The following is a 25539-nucleotide window of genomic DNA, read 5'->3' as shown; positions in this document are numbered from 1 at the left end:
AGAACAAAAGAAAGATACAAGGGAGAGCTAACTCCAAATTTGCTGCCAGCAAGTTATGGAATAGGACTGCTGTATAAACTGCCTGCGATTTTAAAGAAGAAAAGCTGGAGGATTTTGTGTAGAACAGCGATAATGATGGACTTTCAAAAAAGTTGAAAAGAAAGTCTACATATGAAGAACCACACATTGCGTGTGTAGATAAAGTGGATCATATCTATTCATATAAGAGTTTTGTCTGTACATTGCTCAGAATTTGAAAAGAACGGTATTTCTGTATCATTTGTACTGAGAGTACCAAGGAAACGCACTTTTTAATTTTCCATCATCTCTGTCTGCATGTATGTATGTAAGGGCATTACGACAAAATGGCTATAGATAATTTAATGAAAATTGGTATGTAAAATCTGGGAATAAGGAACTACAATCTAGGCTATAAATAATTTTATTTGTTCTAAGTGAAATGGTAGTTTAGGGGAAGGCCTAAAATTCAATTCTCAAAAATCTATGTTATTAGTGGTCCTATAGATAAATAGTACATAACTAAAGTTATATAGAACTACATTTCTGATCGTTTATGTCTTATATATTTTTACCATACTGTCTATGATAACAAGAGATATTCATGATTTTGATTTTTGTTGCAAGTCCATATCACCACCGAGCCATGAGAAAATGGGTGAACAGAATTTAATGATGTGGGGAAATAATAATAATAATAATAATGTTATTTGTTTTACGTCCCACTAACTACTTTTTAAGGTCTTCGGAGCCGCCGAGGTGCCGGAATTTAGTCCCGCAGGAGTTCTTTTACGTGCCAGTAAATCTACCGACACGGGGCTGTCGTATTTGAGCACCTTCAAATACCACCGGACTGAGCCAGGATCGAACCTGCCAAGCTGGGGTTAGAAGGCCAGCGCCTTAACCGTCTGAGCCACTCAGCCCGGCGTGGGGAAATAAAGCACTACAGTCTAGGCTATGAATGAAAACCTACAACCTGTTTTCCAGTCATTGACCGGGTCAGGGATGGAATGAATGATGCAGATATAGGCTATTAGTACGATGGGGTCGCCATACAGTCTAGGCTATAAACATCTTTATTCACACTGGATGAAATGTAGTTTAGGGGAACGCGCCTGAAATTTAATTTTTAAATACCTATGTTATTATACAACCTAATAAAATCTTATTCACAACGTGTACATGACTTCATCTAGAATTCTGTATACAATGTAGAATTCCGTAATGAAGCACGGGTACACCAGCTAATAAGTGATAGAATAATAAAGGTACAGTTAAGGGCAGAGAACGGGGTAAAGGATTTCATCCAAGTGTATACACCGCGGGCTGGATGCAAAGAAGAAGATATGGACGAATTCCTGTGGACACTGGAGAGAGAAATAAAGGATGTGGAAGTGACTGTCATGGGAGACTTTAATGCAAATGTGAGATGTGACAGAATTGGGCCTTTTGAATAAGGAAAGAGGAATGAAGAGGAAGAGAGAAATTGGTGGATTTTTGTGCGAGAAATTAGGAAGGAAATTGCAGTGGGAAAAGCTAAGGCCCTGTACTACGACTGTCAGATGAACAGCCGATACGCAGGCTGCAGTTTTGCAAACTAGAAGTTAAATATTTTCTTGAGTACTACCAACAGATTTTAACGAAGTTATTGTTATGCGGGAGCTGTAGCAACATTTTTATTCCATTGGTAATAAGGTTACTGAAAATATAGTGAAATTTAGCGCGGTGGTATATGCATTCCTTGGTGTTTTTGTGCATGTAGCACTATTCCTTTTGAATTAGTATTACTAGAGTCCAATATCAGAAACTTTTATTAAGCTTCAATGTGGAACTTCAGGTCAAAAACAGAATTAGGACTGAAATCTATACATACGAAGAAATGTTAAAATGAACTATGTAAGGAAACTCAGAAATTGTACAAAATAAAGAGACTGAAAATGTATCCTGGACACAAAGATTAAGATTCAGGTTATGTAAAGTTTATATTCGTAATTAATGCCACTGTATGCGGCGTAGAATGATTAATTTGATTATTAATTCAATTTATTGCTGCTAACTTAAAAGTAGTTAGTTTCTTTTTTCCAAGACAATGTTAGAATAGTAACTGGCAAGCAATTTATCTCACTTTAGTGTACTTATTAGCAAGTTATTATGAAATCACAGAAATATAACCTTAACGTCCTCATTCGATGGATGAATCATCAAGAACAACGGCATATACCTTTACTCCATATGTGCGTTGGGAACAGATTCAGAATAGAAACCAAGCTATTGACACACACACTATAATAATTAGGAAATGTGTACTATCACCTCTACTACTCTACCGACTAACATTTTGAAGGTAAGAAAATATTGGACTATTGGGACTCAAACCCATAAATAACTGCGTGGCAGCATCAAACAATGTTGTCATAAAGACTATGGCTACCTAGGAAGCTTGCTGTTGAATTGCTTGCGTGCAACTCACATAGTCAATACAACGTGCTAGACGGGGAAATCTTTAAAAATTCTGTGATAGCTGGACAGGACGCATGATATAGTTTTATAAATATACACAAAGTTTACATTATAACAAATTTTTTTTCATATAGCATCATGCAGATGTAGATTCATCTTGATGTGTAGCTATCTTGATTCTTGCAGTAGCATCCCTGATAGGAGCAAAGTCCTACATAACTGCCTCTCCAACTACAGCATAGCTAAACTCGAGAATACTCTCCCAGACTGCACATAAAAGAAAGTCGTAATCTGAGTTTTCAACCAAACTTCCAGATAAATGTGCAAACTGCCACAAATTTAAACTGCACTTTTATCTGGCTGTCGTATTACAGGCCCTAAATGACAGAATAGAGGGAGGTGAACTTCGATGAATGCCGAAGCAGATGATGGGAGACCCAGATAGGAGGAGGGCAAGAGGGAGACACCAGACCTAAGGTGGTTGAAAATATAATAATTAGAAGTGAACGACTTGTATAAGCAGAAACATATCAGGAAGAAGAAGAATTAGAAGAAACCTGGATTGGAACACAGTTAAGGAGGATAAAGATAAATATTTTACATTTGTGTAATGAAATATTCCTCAAGTTATTGAAGGTACAGTGGAACCTTGGATTGCGAGCATAATTCTTTCCGGCAACATGCTTGTAATCCAAAGCGCTCGTATATCAAAGCAAATTTTCCCATAAGAAACAATTGAAATGCGGATGATTTGTCCACAACACAAAAATATTTATTCGCATAACATTTCTAAAAAAAAATATAACGTAAATTAAACTGCACATTACCTTACAATAGAATTAATGTTGGTGTGAGGGAGACGAGAGATGACATGAAAAGAGTTACTGTGTAGCACAAATTTCATTAAAGGAATCACTGCTATCTATTGGCTCACTGGAATCATTTTCTTTTCATGCAACTTTAACAAGGAACCTGTCCAATGACTTGTTTTTGCCTCTTTTCGAGGATTTCACAAAAATGTAACATTGCATTGTCATTGAAGAGATTCATTGCTTGCACTGCTACAGCCTTACTCGGGTGGAGTTTTTCCACAAAATTTTGCACTGTTTCCCACAAATTGCACTTCTCCCAAATCTCAGTTGACGTAAGAGATTCCATTGACTTTTCCTCCTCCTTTTCCTCAGATGAGATCTTCTCCATAACCTCCTCCTGTTGTTCACAATGCAAGCTCTTGAATGTCATTCACCTTCAGCCCCAGGGTCTTTCCGAAGGACACAAGTTTATCGGCAATCGGTGACTCATTGTCACCAATAATCCCCTTAAAGTCACGTCCAAGAACAGTCAGGCCACAGCTTTCCCCAAGCGAGAGTGAGAGTTCTCTTGGTGACCCCATCCCAGGCTTCATTGATGATCTTCAGGCAGTTCACGATGTGGAAATGATTTCTCCAAAACTCTCGGAGGGTAAGGTTAGTTCCTTCGGTCACTTCGCAGCATCGCTGAAATAGTGTTTTGGTGTATAGCTTCTTGAAGTTTGAAATGATTTGCTGATCCATAGGCTGGAGTAATGGAGTAGTGTTGGGAGGAAGAAACTTAACCTTAATGAACTTGAATTCCTCCAGTAAATCGTCCTCAAGGCTGGGATGATGAGCAGGAGCACTGTCCATAACCAGCAAGACTTTGAAAGGCAGATTATTTTCTGAAAGGTATTTCTTCACTACAGGACCAAAGACCCAGGTTCATCCATTCAACAAGGAAAATACAAGTGACCCAAGCCTTAGTGTTGGACCTCCACATAACATTTAATTGGCTCTTCTGCACCTTGCATTTCTTGAAGGCTCGTGGATTCTCGGAATGATACACAAGCAGGGTCTTCACTTTTAAATCCCCACTCGCATTAGCACGCAATAACAGGGTTAAAAGGTCTTTCATGGGCTTGTGACAGGGCAATGAATTCTCTTCTGCTGTAATGTAGGTCCGCTTCGACATCTTTTTCCAAAAAAGTCATGTTTGATCGCAGTTAAAAACTTGCTGTGGCAGGTAATACTCGGTAACAATGAGCTTCTGGAACTCAGCAGTGAATGCCTCAGTTGCCTTAGCATCCGAACTGGAAGCCTCCCCGTTGCTCACAACAGTATGGATGCCACTTCCTCTCTTAAAATTATCAAAGCATCCCCTGCTGACCTTGAAGCTTTCTTCGATTTCTGTACATGAACTACACGGTATTTTACTTACGAGGTTGGCATAGAACTTCTTTGCATTCTCTCCAGATTAAATTCTTGGTCACAGTATCGCTTGGTAGATGCTTATGATTTATCCAAACGAGAAGCAACTTTTCGACACCTTCTAGAATACATGGCCGTTGCTTTGATACTCTTGTGACTCCTTTTGCTGCATCTACCCCTTTTATTTCTTCTTCTTTAATATTGTGCAAATCATTGACGTAGACTTGTTATAAAATCTCGCGATATCAGCCACTCGCATATCTCGTTTGTGCTTTTCAATCATTTCCTTCTTAACTTCCATAGTAATTATTTCCTTCTTCCGACCAAATTCCTTTTCAGCCTCCTTTTCGTTCACTGGGCCCATCGTTGCAGTACAGTTATAATGCTAATGAAAGAAACAAAACATGTACACTCGTACTGTGTTGACTATGCAAACAAGGCACGGCAACTGAAGTCCAGCGTGGGAGATTATTACACACACTCTCCCAGGAAAGAAAGAGGCAGAGGGGAGGGGAAAACGTAGGCTCGCGTGATGCTCCTCTTGCATGAATATTCCATGAATAATCCAAGTTACTAGCATTCCGAGGTTTCACTGTATTCAACTAATAGATAAGGTACAGTTGGGAAATTAAAATTATATTGAGGTACCAAAAATTTGACATACAGGTAGACCTCGTTATACGCGATAGTTGCGTTCAGCAGAATCGTCGCGCATACCGAATTCGCGTAAATCGAGAGTCATTTTATATACAAATATAGGGTTAGGCTTCCGTTTGCTCACATATTAAGTTTAAAATAGCAGAGATTCTTAGTATTTTTACAAAAAAATAAACATTATTATGTTTCTGAAATGCACTTCAATTCAAAATTTATACACTTAAAAATAAACAATAATAAACAAAAGTAATATCAATAAGTCCATCTACATACCCTAACTAGGCTCTGGATCATCTACATCGGAAGAATCTGACAATGCTGTAGTCAGTTCAGTTTCCGTCACGCATTTCCTTTCATGCAAATTTTTTGTAGCTGAAGTGATCTCGCTAGGCGCCTGCCATTTATTTGAAGTGCCACATTGCTTTGCAAAGAAATGCTTAATTGTTGACTGCGTAGTCTTCTTTGCCAGTTGATTATACAGCTCCTTGTAAAAGTTAAGACAGTGTTCAACTTCTCTCTTCTCTATCGCACTCCTTAATTCTTCAGGATCATGTTCTTCAAAAATTGCCATTGCAGCGTCGATCATTCTGAAGGCCTCGGCCATTTTCTTCGTTGTCAGCTTTCTAAGGGTCCGAACTTCGACTTCTGTTTCTTCTTTATTAATATTCTCACTCAAAATGATCAAATCTTCGGAATGAGAGTTTGAGGTCACACACATTCTCTTAATCGACATCGGTGAGTCCAATCTGCCGTGCTATGTCCGCAACTTCTCTCGTTGCATCGGTGACGTCAGTGATCACTTCACCGCCTAGCAGTGACACAGCATCGGGCTACAGTTTCCTCCATACACCATTCGTACACTTCGGAGTAATGTCAGTTCATGCATCTCTAATGATATCAATCGCCATCTTAATATTTAACTGCAGTGCAAAAATCTTGACTGTATATTTGTCATTCGAATTACTTAAAACCAAAATCGCGTATATGCGAAATCGCGGATAACGAATCCGCATATAACGGGATTTTCCTGTATCGAGTTTCACTGTACCTCTTTATAACGAGTAGTTTCTCCTTCTGTGTTGTAGCTACTTTTTTTTAAATCTTGGGAGTACCGGTAATTTGATCTTTATTCCATAATCTTAGCATTGCTGAACTCTTCAACAATGGAGCTTACTATTTTTAAACCTTCTGAGATATTCATACACAGCACGTCACCTTGTCAAACAAACAAAAAATGTGCTTAAGCCACACGACAACACATCGAGCGACTGTGAAACTGCTAGTGGTTGTGATTTGAAAAAATAGAGTTTTAAATAAGACTATTAAAATAAGATTGCACACAATGAGGGATACCTGTATCATTTACTCTATTCATAACTGCAGTAAGCTATCACTTTTACAATTTGCTTCCCACCAAACTGACACAGGTAGGTTATGCCCCAGCATTTGCCTGGTGTGAAAATGGGGAAACCAAGGCTAACCATCTTCAGGGCTGCCGTCAGTGGGGTTCAAACGCATTACGAGACATTTATTGCGGCTACAGAACTAAGTTTAATGAGTTCTGTTTGCACCACAATGCACGGTATCTGTCACAATTCCTGTCACAGAGCTTACAAATGTGCTGCGAGTCCAGCTGATGGTAACTCTTGTTCTGGCAGACTTTATGACGAAAGCTGTGCACTGAAAATTTCATTTCATGTAACACTGAAAATCTAGTCATTATGTAATGTAGTTCATACAATGGCCTACTCCAATTGTGTGATATCATTGCATCTGTAGCATACAAATCGCTCCATACTTATTCTCCAAATTGAAAATTAGCTGTTGGAATGCAGGTGTATATGGCAGAAGTAAATTCAAACTTAATTCTTCCATAAATTAATTCTTCCATAAAGTAGGCTCTCTCGTGAGCAGAGACACTAGACAAGATGGTGCATATTTTGAGAGGCATACAACCTTCCTGAGGAAAGTAGATTTTGTTCTCTCCATTCTGCAAAGTGCTTGACTTTGCGATGAGGCCATATCTAATATTTGAAGTAGCGCACACGCAAGGAAGCTTGTAGTTTCATGACAGTTAATGTCAACTATCGTGACCATAGCCATGGGATTTCCAGTTTACATGGAATCCAAACCACAGAGATGTGAATTTTCATTTTAAAAATCCCACATACACCAGTCAGGATTCATCCTTGGCCACCTAAGCAGGCAAGTTGGCTGTCCTTCCTGCACTGCATATTTATCTATTTATGTGGTATTCAACGTTTACTAAGTCCTACAGCAAGCTGAAGGTTCATGCAGACAAATTATATACCAATTCCGGATGAAGCAGAGATCAATATTATTATTAATAATATGTAACAAATAGCTCCAGTACTTACATTAGAGCCTCTTGTTCCTTTCCCGTGCTGCTGATCTTGCTCAAGTCTGAAATATACACAGAATAACAAATATAAAAAGACACATTAAGAACAATAAGTAAAATTCATGTACAATAAAGTTTAATAAAATGTTTATTAAAGTAGTTTCATACAAGTAGAGGCAGCGGAAAGTACTTAAACCAGTGCTGTCGAGCAGATGGACTGGAGAAATACCAGCTTAGTTCCTGAATAGCAAGACTAGAGTGCGCAGTCAAACAGTGCAGCAAGCAGGGTTAGCGGTAAATGAAATGAAATGTCGTATGGCTTTTAGTGCCGGGAGTGTCCGAGGACATGTTCGGCTCGCCAGGTGCAGGTATTTTGATTTGACTCCCATAGGCGACCTGCCCGTCATGATGAGGATGAAATGATGATGAATACAACACATACACCCAGCACCCGTGCCAGCGAAATTAACCAATGATGGTTAAAATTGCTGACCCTGCTGGGAATCGAACCCGGGACCCCTGTGACCAAAGGCCAGCACGCTAACCATTTAGCCATGGAGCCGGACAGGGTTAGCGGTGAGCGTACGGAATGAATGTTTAGTTGACTAGTGGAGATCCTGTTGAATACACATAATTATTGTTGCATTCCTACACTTGTTATTGAACATTACTTCTGTTAGCTATCAGTATTGTGACGTATATTATTGGACAACAGATATTTCTAGTTGAGACATTTCTCCTAAGGAATAATAATAATAATAATAATAATAATAATAATAATAATAATAATAATCGTATGGCCTCAGCTACCGTGTGCAGACATTTCGATTTGACGCCATCTGGCTGTCTACTCATCAATTTCGACGTTCCGTTTTACTCTAGGTCCGCTAGATGGCAGACAGAGTAAACCGGATCTCTCTTGGGCGTCTATGGCTGAGATTTAATTAATTTTGTCGGGTAAATACCAAATGTATCACCAGAGATCTTTTACATGCCAACATCGTACAACAGGGGGTGTCGAATGGACTTTCTTCCGCCCTTAAAAAATCTGACTACCTCTGTCGGGTTTGAACCCACTATCTTGGGATCCGGAGGCCGACACTCTACCACGGATCCACAGAGGCAGCTCCTCCTAAGGAAGAAATCATACGACAGAACCGTTCAAAAATGTCTATGTTGGTTCCTTGGCACTGCAATGTCTCTGAGACAAGTTATTCACAAAATGAGTGAATAATTTATTATTGTTTTTGGGCACCCTTGTTCCTCTGACTGAAGTGTTTGTGATTCTTATTTGTGGGAAACTTAACACGTTGAATGCCAATGGACTGCGGACAATCTCTTTCTCTACTTTACACATAATTATGTAGAAGAAAATAACTGTGATGTTATTTTACTAAATTTTTAATTCATTTGAAATTCAAGAAAGCACTTCAGTACCCTGAGGTACTTTCGTAGCCTCACAGAAAAGTTCGCTGTAAGGTTCTACCTAGATGGCCAGAGTGGTACAATCTAGCAGTACTCAAATCATTTAGGCCATGAAAGCCACCATCAACACAAATTATAAAACAAATGAATTATGATTTTTTATGCTGTAATTTTACGAGTAAATCTTTTTTTTCTGTAAACATGTATTCCTATAAACTATGTCCTAATTACTCCTTACCAAATGCTCATTGGTAATTTGACTATGTTGTGATCAAATGTTGTCAATTTAGAAAATGCAAATAGGCTCATGATTATGCAAAATTTATTGGGTTAAACTTCTTTTATCAGCCTGGATGAATAGTTATGGATGCTACAATTTGTAAGGAACTGATGTGGCCTATTGATAAGGTACAACACCAGCGTTTTCCTGGAGAAACAAGGGAAAACCACAGAAAACGATGAACTAATTCCTCGACAGAAGGTTCAAACACATCATCTCCCAAATTCTGAGCTTGCAAGTTAATTAACCTCCCATGCCAAACTGTATGGGTAAATTGGTTGTCATCTCCAGCAACCAATGTGTTAAAACAGAAAGTGTATGAGAACAATCCACAACCTCTTGAAGTTCTGGAAAATTAAATCCGATGACTGATATGTAAATTTTCAGAGGTGTAGATATGTTTCGGAATTTTTTATGCAGATGCAACATCTGAATTGAGAACAACGGGCATAATTTTCAGTGGCTGCTTTGATAAAAGGTAAGGCCTAAGACAGTTTTCACCTTCATTCATTATTGACTTAACTAATATTTAGGCCTCCCGTAGTGAAACTGAATGCCTGCCGCCACTGCTACAGCTTGCTGGTGGGTCGAGCAATGGACTGCGGACAATCTTTTCTCCTTTGCATAGTGCAGTTAACTTTCTGCTGCCTCTCCCTGTACAAATAAATAACAACATAAGATGCAGAAAAACTGATTTTCTGTTATAGTAGCAAAAATATATACAATACATGTGTACACAGGGATGGTGAGGAATATTTTGGAAATGTCGAATCAAGTCCTTGGGTTTTTATCCTGTGTCCTGGTCTCTTACCACCACTATTCATCTTTATTTCATGTCTCTTTCCTCTTCCTGTTCCTATCCAACTCTCACTTATCCTACACTTCAGGTACTGCACCATTTAATTTCTGCAACCTTTCCCGATGCCTCTGTCTTATGTTGTTGCGCCGCGTTGGGCGACCAAAAATGCACCTTTAGTTTATTAAATGTTCCCGCAGTGACTTCCACTATTACGCCGCGATGGAGCATTAACTGAATATACACCTGTATAAATATTGCTCCGGCTACAAAATTCAATGCATCGAGTCGTAAATCATACCTAGACTCTGAACTGAGATATAATTTATGAATAAGAGCTTTAACAACACGGTGCATAATCGCTTCTCAGGGTAAACTCGCTTTATTATATTCCCATTTGCTTTAGATAAATCGTAGATTCCGTTGAAGAGTATACGTCCGTTCAACTAGTCATTCCGTATCATCCGTGAAAGAAATTATCTGATCATCACCTAGTATTTAGCATAAATTAACTCAATAGATCCGTATATTACCATACTACTATATACTACAAGTTACTTAAGGAATAGAAACGCAAAATCAAACTATATCTAGTTTATTAGCATGCTAATGTATAATAGAATTGAATAATGTGCATCCATCGGCAATAAAGGAAGGAAAGTTGTATGAAATTACAAATATCATTCTCCAATGCTTGACTTCCGAGATAAACATATTTGAAAAATCTTTAAGTTATCATCTTATTTGCTTACATTTTCGTTAAGTATCGAAATATACCATATCTTCCATGTTTAAATTGATACAAGGGGAAAAATAGGGACCATAACTTTATTAATCCAAGGAGGAGTGGAATATCTTCCTTTTTATATTGTTTGGGATTTTCTTTGGGGCATCATTTAAGTCTTTCCTTTCGGTCTGTTTGACAAAATTTACTTGGATACATGTTTGGATTCTTGTTTGTGACTCACCACGTTACGAGATAAGCATTACCATGTTTAAACTCTGGGTTCAAAACACCCATGCAGTTACTAATATTCCTATCATAACCCAAAATGAATAAATTAAAACAGTACATCACCATATGTACAAAATAAACCAAATAATTTTAGTACAGAGTGCCATATATTTGATAGTACGTCAGTCTAACCTGCGAAAATCGTGCCATTCATTTTTAATCATGTGCCAATACATTTACATATACTCAAATATCTCTTCGCTGTGCCAATGCTTAGTCAAAGTAAACCGTACTTCATATTAGCGTTACCGCGCTGATCTTCCAATATGTAAATGTACGAGACTCCATTCTATTCCTGAATATGTATTTTACGTAATGTATAACAAAACAACGAGACACATTATATTTGACTCGAGACATACATTCAACTCAACATGGCCTAACTCCTTCACTTGCAGCGCTAATCCAAATATAAATATAATATGTAACACAGGAATTCGCAATTCAATCATCTATCCCATTTTTAAACAACGAACAGAAACATATCTCTTCACTCTAATTACAACTTGCCACATTAACATTTCCTTCATATATATATATATATACCTCCATATTTAAAAATATCATCATTCAATTCCACTAAAATGACCTCTGTGTTACGGTAGCAATACTTAATAACCTGATTATTCTCTCATACACTGCAACTTCGTAATATTTCAAACACTTCCTTACAATGCTATTATCGTATTGGCCATGATTGCTACACATATTGACCTGAAGTTTTAGGTTACGTCTTATATCTCACCTATATTTTCTACAATCACAACTGGTTAAACGTTTCACGGTCTACACGTATTGATTGACACAAAACATGCACAAATACTCAATCAGATCTAGTTTCCATTAACCTTAAAATTATCGCATTAGCACCATAGTTATATAGCATAAATTGGCACGTTTCATCGGCTAATAATTGGCATTTATATTCATATATCCTTTCATTGGCACTTCATCTCTTACATCTAGCACTCCTGTACACATATAAATATTTTTCATCAATTGATTTGAAATTTATTATGATGCAACTCATAATACTTATCTCGTAACGGGATTTTGCTGCTGGATCTCTCCTGGACTACTGCATCATGGAGTAGGCAGCCCCTGCGATCCAAAGATTACGTCATCTGCGGCTCCGGCTCGGGATCTTGGCTCGAGCTATTCAGTCTTGAGCAATCATTTCCTTCTGTTTAAGCTGAGTCCATCTTGTCACCAGTTCTCATGCAATCATAAAAGAACAAATACATAGTAGAATTCATAGTGTACTGGTGAATAGTAGGCTATTCAATATGTAATATTTGTTTTCGGAAACTCGTATTGGACGAGAATATTCTTTTCTTTAAATTTATAGATTTCTCTAATTCGGCCTACTTCTTGCTATTTCTTTCGCTTAAACAGATATTGTCTCCCTCCTGGAAACAATAAATTATTATTTCCTTAGCAAGGATTTGCCGTTATAATACTACTTTCGGCACTGTATAACTCGGCTGAAGTTTCCTTTGGTTTCTGAGTTTAGATGTTACAGTAACGAATATTTCCTTCAAATCTATGCCTTTTCTGCCGATATTCTTGTAGATGTAGTCTTCACTGCTGTTTATATATATTAATACTTTAGTATTTAACGTTCCGTTGATCCTTTTAAATCCTTCCGTAAGTCGTGCTGCTTCTCTTCAACCCGTAACTCTATCTTCACAAGGTAGTCAAGAATCGTTCTCATTCAAATTTTTTTAGTCCATCATTATTTAATTCTTGAGATTCTTTTTCCTTGCGGCCGGCCGATATCGATTTATTAGATCTCTACTCTGTGTACTTGCACCTGAAGCTATTGTGCGCCATATTTGTCCACTGTTTCCATGACATTTACGGCCGCTAATGTAACGTAATGGTACAGTACAAATGACCACACATGCTTGACATGACACTGACATCAACAAGTGCACAAACATGCCAACAGATGGCGCTGGACAGGAACACGTCAGTGATGCTGCACGAGTGCCATGTACAGTATAAAAGGAGCTGTCGTGAGAGGGGACGTCAGATGCGCCTGCAATCGCTGCATGTTGACATTACCAGAAAAGGCACTATTAGTGAATAATTGAACTCGTATGCACAATTTTAAGAAGAGTTTTAAAATATTATGTAAAAACTTGTGGTTGAGGATCTTATAAGTTTCCTATGATGCTGAGGATGTAACCATAGATATAAAAATATATGTTAAAAATGTGAACATTAGATTTGGTTCATTTATTCGTAGTATAATAATTCGTCAAATAGGTTAAGAAATGAATGTCAGAATTGGCACTTTAAATGTGGTGAAAATATTATGAGAGTGCCGATGTTATTTGTGATTTAGACTCTAAGGAAGTTATTAAAAATTCAACGTGTTTTTACGACATACAACTCACGTTAACCATTTTAAGTGTTTTTAAGGCAAATTCTATGTAAAATGTGTTTTAATCCTGGCACCTTTCTGATTTATGTATTTGTTTGAACTGATAAGGATTCCATGAGAATCAAAACTAGTCTACATTTATTAAAGGTATAAATGATACACATTATATAAAGTGTTGAATGGTGGAACATCCCTCGCTCGACTAATTCCTATCATATAAGTCAAATGTCAACACGAAAATGAAAGTTATAAATTATGACTACAAATTGTCGATGTTAATTGTAAAATGTTATAACTAATCATGAACTTTAGTTCCACTATGGTTGATATAAAAATTTTCTTTGCCCGACTCATTTCATAAACTGAAATAACTTATATAAAAATATTAAATTATACACTGGACATAAAATGTAGTAAGAAGATAGTCGCACGATGAGATCAATGATCACTAGTCCACTGCAACTAAATCAAAACATACAACAATGTTATAACATACACCAATTCCATTTAAAAAGTTATTACAAATTCTTTACGACCAAAATTCTCCTACAGCAACTTGTGATGGGTTAAAATAATATGGAAGGGTAGAATGAATATCGTACATTAATATAAGGCTTATACACGAACAATGATTGCCAGTTATCAAACTTATTATTAAAGTAATCAAGCTTATGTAAAGTAAGGTTCTCTTTAATCTTATGTAAAATATATTAGCATCTTTCAACTCACGCCATAATTTCCTCTATGGCAGCATATCACAAAGTCAGAGGTAGGGGAATCTTCAGAGCTACAGGATACCGTGTGGGCATGGGTCTCGCTCATCTGCACAGGGGAGAAGATTTGAGGTTGGTGCATATTAAACAGATATGACAATAATTAAGACAGAACTCACATTCTTATCACTAAGTTATCCTTCTATTAAGCATCAATTATGAAGTTAATATCCAAACTTAATAAATACACAGAAGATTACACAAATTGTAGAGTTACAGTCTTACAAAACAAAAGTTCAGAACAAAATTACTTACTAGACATTTCATAGACAATTTCCATTTGGAAAGTGGTAAGAAAAATCAAAAGCCATCGTAGAAATGAATAGAGATAGCTAGGTGTGTGCTATAATATGCCTCCTTATGGGGATCACTGTAATTATTTTTTTTGCTATTTTGCTTTACGTCGCACCGACACAGATAGGTCTTATGGCGACGATGGGATAGAAAAGGCTAGGAATGGGAAGGAAGCGGCCGTGGCCTTAACCCAAGATCGTTCGAGGGGTGAGTGCAGCGCTAATAAAAGATTTTATCTGGCCGCTGCTTGTTTTTCTTTTGTTCTCCTGATGTGTGCTGCTATCTAACTGACCGGTGATATGTCAACAATCGAATAGTGCTGTTAACGGCTGCCAAGTTGTCATCAGTGACCTAGACTGCTTATTTGTGAAGTCGTGAGTGCTGCGCTAACACCTCGACCAATGGTGTTAGTTTGAATTCTAAGTAATGTTGTGTCGTGATTACTGAATTAGAAGACTCCGAGTAGATGTTTTGAGTTCACTGTTTGCTATTTCAGTGCACGTGTATAACAGTCTAATTTTCCATTCGGAATTGCTAGGCGGACAATAATTCCATTGTGGAGATTTATCTCCCGTATGCAGTTATCAGACTGTGCCTCTTATAAGGGCTTCTGATAAGTTCACCTGCATACACCCCAGCGTCAGTGGGTAGGGTCTGACACATCTCACTCTGATGAGTCTAGTGTCAGACCTAAGACGAAACGCTGGTTAATAGAGCAAATGCCAGAAAAGCCTTACATCTGATATGTTTTTGACATGCTCTATTGGTGAAAAATATCTAATTCCCTCCATGGGAATTTAGAATTTTCCATTACAATGAGTTACCGAAGATTTCTGTTACTGTTGCGAGGTCTTCGTTTTGATGATGCACGGACAAGGTTGACAAGGAAAGCACTTGATAGACTAGTCCCGATCAGAAATGTGTTTGAAGGTTTCGTAGAAAGATGTGTGAACAGCTACAGCATTTCTGAATACGCTACAGTTGACGAAATGCTTGAATCATTTCGTGGTAGATGTGCATTTAGACAGTTCATGCCAAGAAAGCTGGCCAAATATGGCATAAAGATATTTTCTCTGGTTGATTCAAGGATGTTTTATACATCGAATATGGAGATTTATGTGAACCGGGCAGCCTTCCGGGCCTTACATGTTGGATACTAGACCCAGTGCCATTGTCAAGAGACTTGTTGAACCAATCAAAGGGTCGGGAAGAAATGTTACAATTGACAATTGGTTTTCGTCTATTCCGCTTACACATGAACTTCTACACAAATATAACTTGACAGTAATCGGGACTCTAAAAAAGAATAAGGTGGAACTGCCAGCGGAACTTGTAAATATGAAGCAACGACCTATAAATAGCAGCCTGTTTGCCTTCCGAGAAGATTGTACAGTTGTTTCGTATGTTCCCAAACAGAGCCGAAACGTTGTTCTGGTTTCAAGTATGTATGACTCAGATGAAATTGATCCAACTACTGGTGACAAAGAGAAGCCAACAATGGTGATATTGTACAACCTCACAAAAGGTGGTGTAGATGTCGTTGATAAGATTAAATCACAGTACAATGTTGCCAGAGTATGTTGTCGTTGGCCACTCAGAATTTTTTTTTTTTTTACACTTTTAGATGCTGGTGCCATCAATGCTCAAGTAATCCTCTTTTGCAATACTAACAGTAAAATGGAAAGAACAACACTTTTGAAAACTCTTGCATTGGGTCTCGCAAGAAATCATATGGTGGTAAGACTTTCAAAGGAAGGAGTTCAGAACGACCTGAAGATTCGAATAAGGAAATACCTCCAATATCCAGAAACAAAGTTTACTCTTCAGCCTGCTACAAACAAAGAGAGGGTGAGATGTGGCTTTTGCCCGAAAAGAAAGAATCGTTTCTCCATGGTCCGGTGCATTTCTTGTCAGGCTTCAATTTGTGGAGAGCGTACAATAACCATGTGTCATCAGTGCTATGGTGAGAAGGAAGCTAGGGATGTCAGCAGCAGTGAATGAGCTCCAAGATACAAAAGACAATATTCAGAATATGAATGAACTGTACATAATGCAATAATTTTGTTCTCTCATTCGCATATTGTACGTTGTTTTGTATATTACATCGTTTGATATCATTTGTGAATAGATTCTCTAAATTTAAAATAATAATTTTCATCATTTATTACGGCACTTGTCATTCATTTGTATAATAAGGCATTATGACTTAAGTTACTTTCGGTTTTGAGGCCAAATGTGGTAAAAATAAATTAAAGTGCTCCACAAGGTGACAAAAGAATAAAAATAGTAACTTCCTAGCAAGATAATTTCCAATTGATATACATAAGAAAGACGGAAACTTCTTTTTCATTAGCGTGAATGCTGCGCTAACACCTCGACCGATGACGTGACGTTACTAAGTTCGACCAATGTTGGGTTAATTAAGGTACAGCCCCAGCATTTGCCTGGTGTGAAAATGGGAAGATCACTGTAATTACATAGGTGTTAATATAAGGAAAGACCTTCATTGGGCACATAAACAGGATTGTAAATACAGGGTACAGATCTCTGCCACATGATTATCAGGGTATTTAGGAGCTTTAGTAAGGACGCAAAGTCTCTGGTAAGACCCAAACTAGAGTATGGTTCCAGTGTATGCGACCCTCACCAGAATTACTTAATTCGAGAACTGGGAAAAATCCAAAGGAAAACAACTCCATTTGTTCTCGGTGATTAAAAAAAAAGTAACTTTACAAAGATGCTGCAAAGTTTATGCTGGGAAGACTTTGGAGAAAGGAAACTAGCTGCTCGACTAAGTGGCATGTCTTCAATAAAAGAAAGAATATTCTTTGAGAGTCCATCTATTGTATGCAACATACAATCTCACTTGATTATATATACATAATTTTTTAAATTTTCAAATTGTGGAACATGTTTCGCCTTGATTTACTACTAACTACTAGCCTACAAAAGATTTAGTAGTTTTAATTTTGAATATAATTATAAGTGGCTGAAGATGCCTAAATCAAGGCAAAACATGACCCACAATTTCGAAAAAAAAAAAAAATATCTATAATCAAGTGAGATTATATGATGTATTGAATAGGCGGGCCCCTCAAGGAATATTCTTTCTTTTATTGAAGTAATATTGTACATACGGACCAAAATCATGAAATTCTTAACATGTAAAATAAGTGGTATGTTCTGAGCTTGGCATGGAATAACATTACATTAGTAGACTAATAAGTCTGAGTGGTATTTTTAAAAGAAAGACAGGCCACAATATGAAGATAAAGCTGGAATTCAAATGGACAAATTGGAGCAAATATTTGTTTATAGAAGGGGGAGTTAGGGATTGGAATAACTTACCAAGGGAGATGTTCAATAAATTTCTAATTTCTTTGCAATTATTTAAGAAAAGACTAGGTAAATAACAGATTGGGGAATCTGCCACCTGGGTGACTTCCTCAAATGCAGATCAGTGGTGAATGATTTGATGCCTACCTATAACGAATTTCCAGACTTTTAAATTGGTGGATGTGGTTGGTTATAAGGACATTCTCAACAAATTGCTACCTTGAATCAGACAGTTAATGAAATCATTACTTATTTATTTATTTAACTTATGTTACAAGTTAAGCCATGCACAAATTGAGTAACATTGTAAAAGCAACAAATAATTTATAAAACAGAATAAATACAAAAGGTCAAGGTAAAACAAAGTAGAAATCGAGAGAGATACATACAATACAGAAAAATAGAGAGAAAAATTACGAAAACACAGAAATGATGTAAAATATGAGTAAATATCAAACCAAACCCCATGGCACTACAGCCCTTGAAGGGCCTTGGCCTACCGAACGACCGCTGCTCAGCCCGAAGGTCTGCAGATTACGAGGTGTCGTCTGGTCAGCACGACGAATCCTCTCAGCCATTATTCTTGGCTTTCTAGATCGGGGCCGCTATCTCACCGTCAGACAGCTCCTCAATTCTAATCATGTAGGCCGAGTGGACCTCGAACTAGCCCTCAGGTCCAGATAAAAATCCCTGACCTGGCCGGGAAACGAACCCGGGGCCTCCAGGTAAGAGGCAGGCAAGCTACCCCTACACCACGGGGCCGGCATGAGTAAATACATAAAATGAAAATTGAAAACTAAACTACGATGTCCAGTTGTTGCAGCCATTGAATAACCGTTGTTGTAGCTGTCAGGGTGTCGATAGTTCTGCGGAAGGTTCTATGTGGGCATCTGAAGGTGATGTGTTGCATAGTCTGAAATTCTTTGTCACAGTCACAGCTTGGAAAAGGTCAAAGGCCCCAAGAATGCATTGCAGAGCAACTTCTTCCATGCCCAGTGTGCACTCTGTTTCGTTAGTGTCCTCTGTCTGTGGAATATTGTTTGTTTGAATCCAAGAGGACAAATTGGGGCAAATATTTGTTTATAAGAAGAGGAGTTGGGGGCTGGAATAATTTACCAAGGGAGATATTCAATGAATTTCCAATTTCTTTGCAATTATTTGAGAAAAGACTAGGTAAACAACAGATTGGGGAATCTGCCAACTGGGCACTGCCCTAAATGCGTATCAGTGTTGATTGATTGATGACTGACCTATAACGAATTTATAGACGTTTAAATTGGTGAATGTGGTGAGAAAAAAAAAAAAAGAAAGAAAGATGTTTTGAAGGTACCTACCTGGCGGACTGCAGTTGGTCTTTGTGATTAGTTGTTGCTGTTGAAACTTTCTGAGCACAATTTCTCTCAGGCAAGTCTCTGAATGATCAGCTGTGTCTAAGGGGATATTTCTTAGCACACACATCAGTATAGTGATTTGTATAGGCCTATTACTGCCTCTATCATAACTGTTTTATAGTAAGACATTTGGTAAAACTTTACTAACAAGTTCGTAAAAGAGAGGTTGAGAAATGAACATGGCATGCAACACAAAGTTGTCAACTTGTGAACTTAGGTCTGGCTAGTGACAAGAATATGACAGAATATGAGATGTGTCTGGTTAGTGACAGACCACTGGGCTGAATTGGATAAGACTGACTAATGACAAGACCACTGTGGTTATATCTGGACAAGAACAATGGGCTGAGGACATAAGCTCCCAGGTTAGACCTCTAGTATTCCCTGCAACAGTATCAGCTAGAGACAAGAACACGAGAGAATACGACGCCATGATACGCCACTTTTTTTTTTTGCTAGTTGCTTTACGTCGCACCGACACAGATAGGTCTTAAGGCGACGATGGGACAGGAAAGGTCTAGGAGTGAGAAGGAAGCGGCCATGGCCTTAATTAAGGTATGAAAATGGGAAACCACGGAAAACCACTTTCAGGGCTGCCGACAGTGGGGTTCGAACCTACTATCTCCCGAATACTGGATACTGGCCACACTTAGACATGTCACTTTCAAACTCTGTGCTACACACAATGTGAGCTCTATGGTAGACAATAGGAACTGCCCTGCAGTCAATAGGAACACAGGAAATGGTTGCATGGACAGTGTCGGTATTAATATTTCTACATAAGTAAGAATACTTCTAGGGTCGGGTTAGTGGGCCCCTTGAAAGTATAAATGAAGGATCTCGCCTCTCATCTACTTTTAAGTATCGTTTCACATCATTTTTGCACGATTTCACCTTCCTAAAAGTGCAAACTATGCAGTTAACTGCATAAAATGTCGCTCATAAGTTCTTTATAGCGAATCATTTTATATACACGGACATTCCGTATTCAATCTGCCACCTTCCATAGTGTTACGCATAGCAAGTCAGCAGAAGAGGAAAAAGAGAGATTGTTTTCAACATTATTTGAACAAGTCTTGGGTCCTAAACCCAGGCTGCTAAAGTAGAGAATCGATGGTGGTGATGATGTGAATCAAGTAAGTAAGTTAGCTAATTAACTTCATGTACCAAGCATGAGAAACTTAATATGTCTGCATGTATAATGCTTGTTGATCAATTTAACATGATTTATTCTCCCCATCACACCGCACCAATGTAGTCAATATCATAGGTTGCATATCGGGAAAGAGAACCAGAAAAAAAAAACCCACTTGGTTGCAAGGTATTTAGGAGTTGGAGTAAGGCTAGACCTAAAGGAGAAGACATGTAAGTGACTTGTAAGATCCCACGTAGAGTATGGTTCCAGTGTATGGAACCCTCAAGAGGATTATTTAATTTGAGGACTGGAAAAGATCCAAAGGAAGCAGACTGATTTGTTCTAGGTGATGGTCGACGAAAGATCAGTGTTACAAATCATTAATCTCATTTTTGGTCCGTATTGACAACAGTGATTACATTCAATTTACAAAGTATACATTTATTATTCAGCTATTCAATACCTACAGTAGGCTACCACATTTTGTGGTTACATAATCATAAAAGATTGAAAAGTTGTGGACATGTGGACATCCTTTGATCTACTTAGCAGCGACCGCAGCAAATATTACTGACTTTCATTAAGAAGAGGATCCATTTCAGTTCCAGATAGGCCTACATGCCGATTTTAAAAACGTCTTATCATTACAAATATTTTCTTAGACAATATTGTAAAATATACTACAATAATTTTAACATGTGCTTATACTTCCCATGTCAAATTTCTTACCTACTGTTTCAAAGAAATTTTTTTTTTAATATCACAACATACCTCATCTCAATTTTTCATAAATAATAGTGTAATCATTCTTAATAAAATTGTTTGTTTTAAGATTAGCTATGTGCTGATGATGCCCAATAAGAAGCTCATCTAATATGTATATTCTAAACTTTTTTTTTTTTTTTAGTAAAGCTAATGCAGTGAGCTCGCAGTTGCGATCAGCAGTATTCTGTAAGAAGGAAGTCAGCTCCCAGACAAAACTATCTTTACATCGGTCTGTTTTCAGACCAACTTTGCTTTATGGGAGCGAAAGCTGGGTGGACTCAGGATATCTTATTCATAAGTTAGAAGTAACAGACATGAAAGTAGCAAGAATGATTGCTGGTACAAACAGGTGGGAACAATGGCAGGAGGGAACTCGGAATGAGGAGATAAGGGCTAATTTAGGAATGAACTTGATGGATGAAGCTGTACGCATAAACCGGCTTCGGTGGTGGGGTCATGTGAGGCGAATGGAGGAGAATAATGGACTCTGTTATGGAGGGTAAGAGAAGTAGAGGGAGACCAAGACGACGATGGTTAGACTCTGTTTCTAACGATTTAAAGATAAGAGGTATAGAACTAAATGAGGCCACAACACTAGTTGCAAATCGAGGATTGTGGCGACGTTTAGTAAATTCTCAGAGGCTTGCAGACTGAACGCTGAAAGGCATAACAGTCTATAATGATAATGTATGTATGTATGTTTTTTTTTGTTTTTTTTTTGCTATTCGCTTTACGTCGCACCGACACACACAGGTCTTATGGCGACGATGGGATAGGAAAGGCCTAGGAGTTGGAAGTAAGCGACCATGGCCATAATTAAAGTACAGCCCCCAGCATTATATTCTGAACTGTCAGCAGAGACATGGCTTGGAATACCATTAGGAGACGAATAAGCTTGAACGGAGTTTTTAAAAGTAGGAAAGATTGATGATAAAGTCAGAATGAGAAATTAGGGATTGGAATAATTTGCCACGGAAGATCGTCGATAAATTTCAAACTTCTTTCAAATAATTAAGAAAATTGTATATAAACAACTGATAGTGCGAGACCGAAATGCAGATAACTGGTGACTGACTGATACAGGTTAGGTTCTGTTCGATGAAACCTATCAGAGTGATCAATATTTAGGTTCACGAATTATCATGAATGAAAAACGAAAGGAACGGGAGACCGTGTGGACATTTAAATAGTTAAATATAAGACAATATCAGATAATACGAATGAACACGACTTTGTGGTAGTCTATCAGTGATAAACTGACTTGTAGTTAATGGAAAATACTCACCAAATACCCAAACCACGAACACGAGCAAGTTTTTACACCACATTTCCATAGCCTGTCAACAAAAACTTGTACAACTGTCCCCAGCCAACACCTTCACGACCATAAATTAGTAAAAATCAAAGAATATAGGTCACAACTGATCAAAAGTCGACCTAAACAGCACAACAACAGCAACAACAACATTGCTTCTTCTTCGTACTTTCTTGCAAAGCACTACCTACAGTGTTACCGACACTACGTTGATCTTTGATTAACTGGTATACAGAAGTTGAAGTTTGCAGTTCAATATGTAGTGGGGATGTTAGGTTAGAAATACATATTAATCTTAGGAGTTACTGCCATTTTGCTTGATGAACATGATTGTGTTAGTACCATTCATTTAGTACAGGGACCACCCAGGAACTCAAGATTCTACATCTTCACGCCAGACTGATCTATCACGGCGGCTTACTACAAACAAGACCAGGTCGCGTTTAAAGGGATTAATGTATTTTATATTTTCGTATTACAATCAATGAAACATTTAATTAGGAAGTTATACTATTTGAACTGTCGGATGATATATTAAACAGGAAACATATTTTAGTGGTATCTGAAAACCAGAAGATATTAATTTTGAAATTTCAGTTTTTGGCTGTTCTTTATATTTATTACATTGAAATACGTGTGATTTGAAGTGCCAATAACGTTAACGAATATGCTCAAACTGCTATTCGTTATATTGAAGCGAAACAGGCATGGTTTAACCAAATATATGCGAATACTTTACTGTACCGGTGCCATCAACGGACAGCTCTATCGAATACTTTAATAATAATAATAATAATCTTTATTAAAGTCAATGGCCATACATACAAAGAGATAAGCATTAGTGAGTCGCACTGATATAGTTGTGTCAGGATTTCTCGACGTATGCAATTCATAGCATGATATCTATCACATACTTGCTCATAGCGTTTGCCCACGCAGTTAGGTCCCGGATCATTACTACTACTAATAAAAATGTCTCGCCGTCTCTCACGCCACGATTTTTTTTTTTCGGGGGGGGCCCCGAAGCCCGCTCCCCCCGCGTGACCAACGACTCAATCTACATGGCCTCCGACATGCTATTATTTCTAAGAAGAAGAAAGAGATAGCAGGGAGGAGTGGGAAGTGATACAAGGAGTATCTGCCGGTTTCCGAGTCAGACTCGCTACCACGGCAAGAGTTTGTGTTAGGTATATGGTGTTGAAGTATGGTATTGAAGGGTCAGGGAAAAACCACATAGGCAAAAAGAAGAAAGAGCCTACATGTAAAACCTGACATCTTGTGATAGCACATGCAAGGATGTGGGCTGGAAAAAGACCAGAGGTTGTGTTAGTTAGGAACAGGTAACATGCACAAAACATAAACCAATTCCTTGCCATTCCATCGTCTGGGGATCAGTCCGTCTGGGCACTGCTGTGACTAGCACGGTCCTTGCCGGCTGCGGAGCCATGCGTCAAGTACCACTAGGGCCTGTCGCACGACTCCACCTCCTTGGGGTACCTCGTACCCCGTCTCCGATCCCGGAGAGTGAGGCCAAGCCCGCCGAGGCGGGGGCCTCCTGGAAGGGGGTGGGTCATGGCGCCGGGCCTCCTTCCTCTCTGCCCGCGCCATGGCCCGGTAGACAGGGCAACTGCGATGGGAGGCCGGGTGGCCCCCCGAGCAGTTGGCGCACACCGGCGCGTCTCTAAGTGCTGCGCAGGCCGTGTAGCGGTGATCACCACCACAGCGGTTGCACCTCACCTTGAGCCCACAGCTGACCTGACGGTGGCCCCACCTCAGGCAGCGGAAACACTGCAAGAGCTGCTGAGGGGGACGTTTTACTCTCACCTGACTGCCGCTACCCGCTGAGGTCCTCTCCTGATTGGCTCCTCGGTTGACTGCTGTCCTGGGAGCAGTCCTGGGTTGCGGCTTGGCGGTCCTCTCCTGGTGAGCCAGCGACGCCTTCTGCTTCCTGGTGCGGCGACGTCTTCTTCTTCTTCCCGGGGGTTGCTTCTCGGCGGGGGAAGAGGCCTCGTCCTGGTGGCCCTCCTCCCGGCCTGGTGACCCCGGGGTAGCTGGTGGGTGCGCTGCGTCGCCATCTTCTTCTATCTCCTGGCTGGCGGCGGCGGCGTCGGTCGCTGCTAACACTCGACTGCGTTCCCTGTCCTGGGGGGCGCACATCGAGGTCTGCAACTCGACAGACGTGCAGGCTGGCTGGACCTGGGCAGCAGCCTCAGTACGCCAGGGGCGTCCTTCTCCACCGCTGTGCTGCTCTCCACCATCACGGGCGCGTTCCTGGTTTGCACCCGGGTAACAGGCCCTTCCTGGTAGGCCTGCGTCTGCGACCACTTCGCCCTGGTTGGCGCCTTGTTGGTCTGCGTGTACTTCGTAAGGTACAGTTTTCCAACTGGGGTCGCGCCGTCGCGGCGCTCTGGAGCGCCGCCGTCGTCCTCGGTCGTTGGCTCCGTCTGCGAGGCTGCCTCCTGGTAGCCCGAGACGTCCAGGTGCTCCCTGAATCCTGGTAGCCGGGCAACCTGGAACTGCTGGGACGTGCGCTCCTCGTAGACCTTGAAGCTAGCTGCGTCATTAGGCCGGATGATGATCCCCCAGCCAGGGACCATATGGCCGATGATCTGCAGGAGTGGCTCCCCAATGGACTCCGCCGTCGCATTGAGGTGGTCGAATACTCGAAGCGTCCCCTCGTGGTCGCGCTCACCCCACCGGTTGAACACCACCAGCCCAGGGCGTTCATAGCTGGGGGCTGCCATCGTGTTGAGCGCGTCTTGTATCTTGTCGAAGGCTCCTTTGTAGTCTTGGTCGACCAGTCTCACTGGTAGGGTCGGCTTCTCCATCCTGTCCTCCTGTAAGAAATCCTGGAACAGAAGAAAGAGCGAGCACTGAAAAGTGCTACAGCTCAGACAATGCTCTTT

General features: G+C 39.5%; 1 protein-coding gene across 2 annotated transcripts in view; it reads right to left on the bottom strand.

Annotated features, from left to right (window-relative positions):
* The window catches only part of LOC136884041 (uncharacterized), a 54157-nt gene extending 30490 nt beyond the window's left edge, over nucleotides 1–23667 (bottom strand). Inside the window, exons 1-3 of one of the 2 annotated variants that reach the window (XM_067156060.2) lie at nucleotides 23459–23667; nucleotides 14354–14446; nucleotides 7736–7781 (exon numbers count right to left, since the gene is read on the bottom strand). In XM_067156060.2, the coding sequence (XP_067012161.2) occupies nucleotides 7736–7781; nucleotides 14354–14358 (51 nt within the window). In that variant the 5' untranslated portion in view covers nucleotides 14359–14446; nucleotides 23459–23667. Of the gene's footprint in view, nucleotides 1–7735; nucleotides 7782–14353; nucleotides 14447–22603; nucleotides 22731–23458 lie in introns of those variants that run through there. The other variant, XM_067156059.2, reaches the window with a different exon arrangement.
* Nucleotides 23668–25539: the final 1872 nt, after the last annotated feature.

This window comes from Anabrus simplex, chromosome 12 (genome assembly GCF_040414725.1).
Source record: "Anabrus simplex isolate iqAnaSimp1 chromosome 12, ASM4041472v1, whole genome shotgun sequence".
Taxonomy (NCBI): Eukaryota; Metazoa; Arthropoda; class Insecta; order Orthoptera; family Tettigoniidae; genus Anabrus; species Anabrus simplex.
The sequence above is the reverse complement of the archived record's forward strand: the minus strand, read 5'-3'. Positions and strand labels throughout refer to the sequence as shown.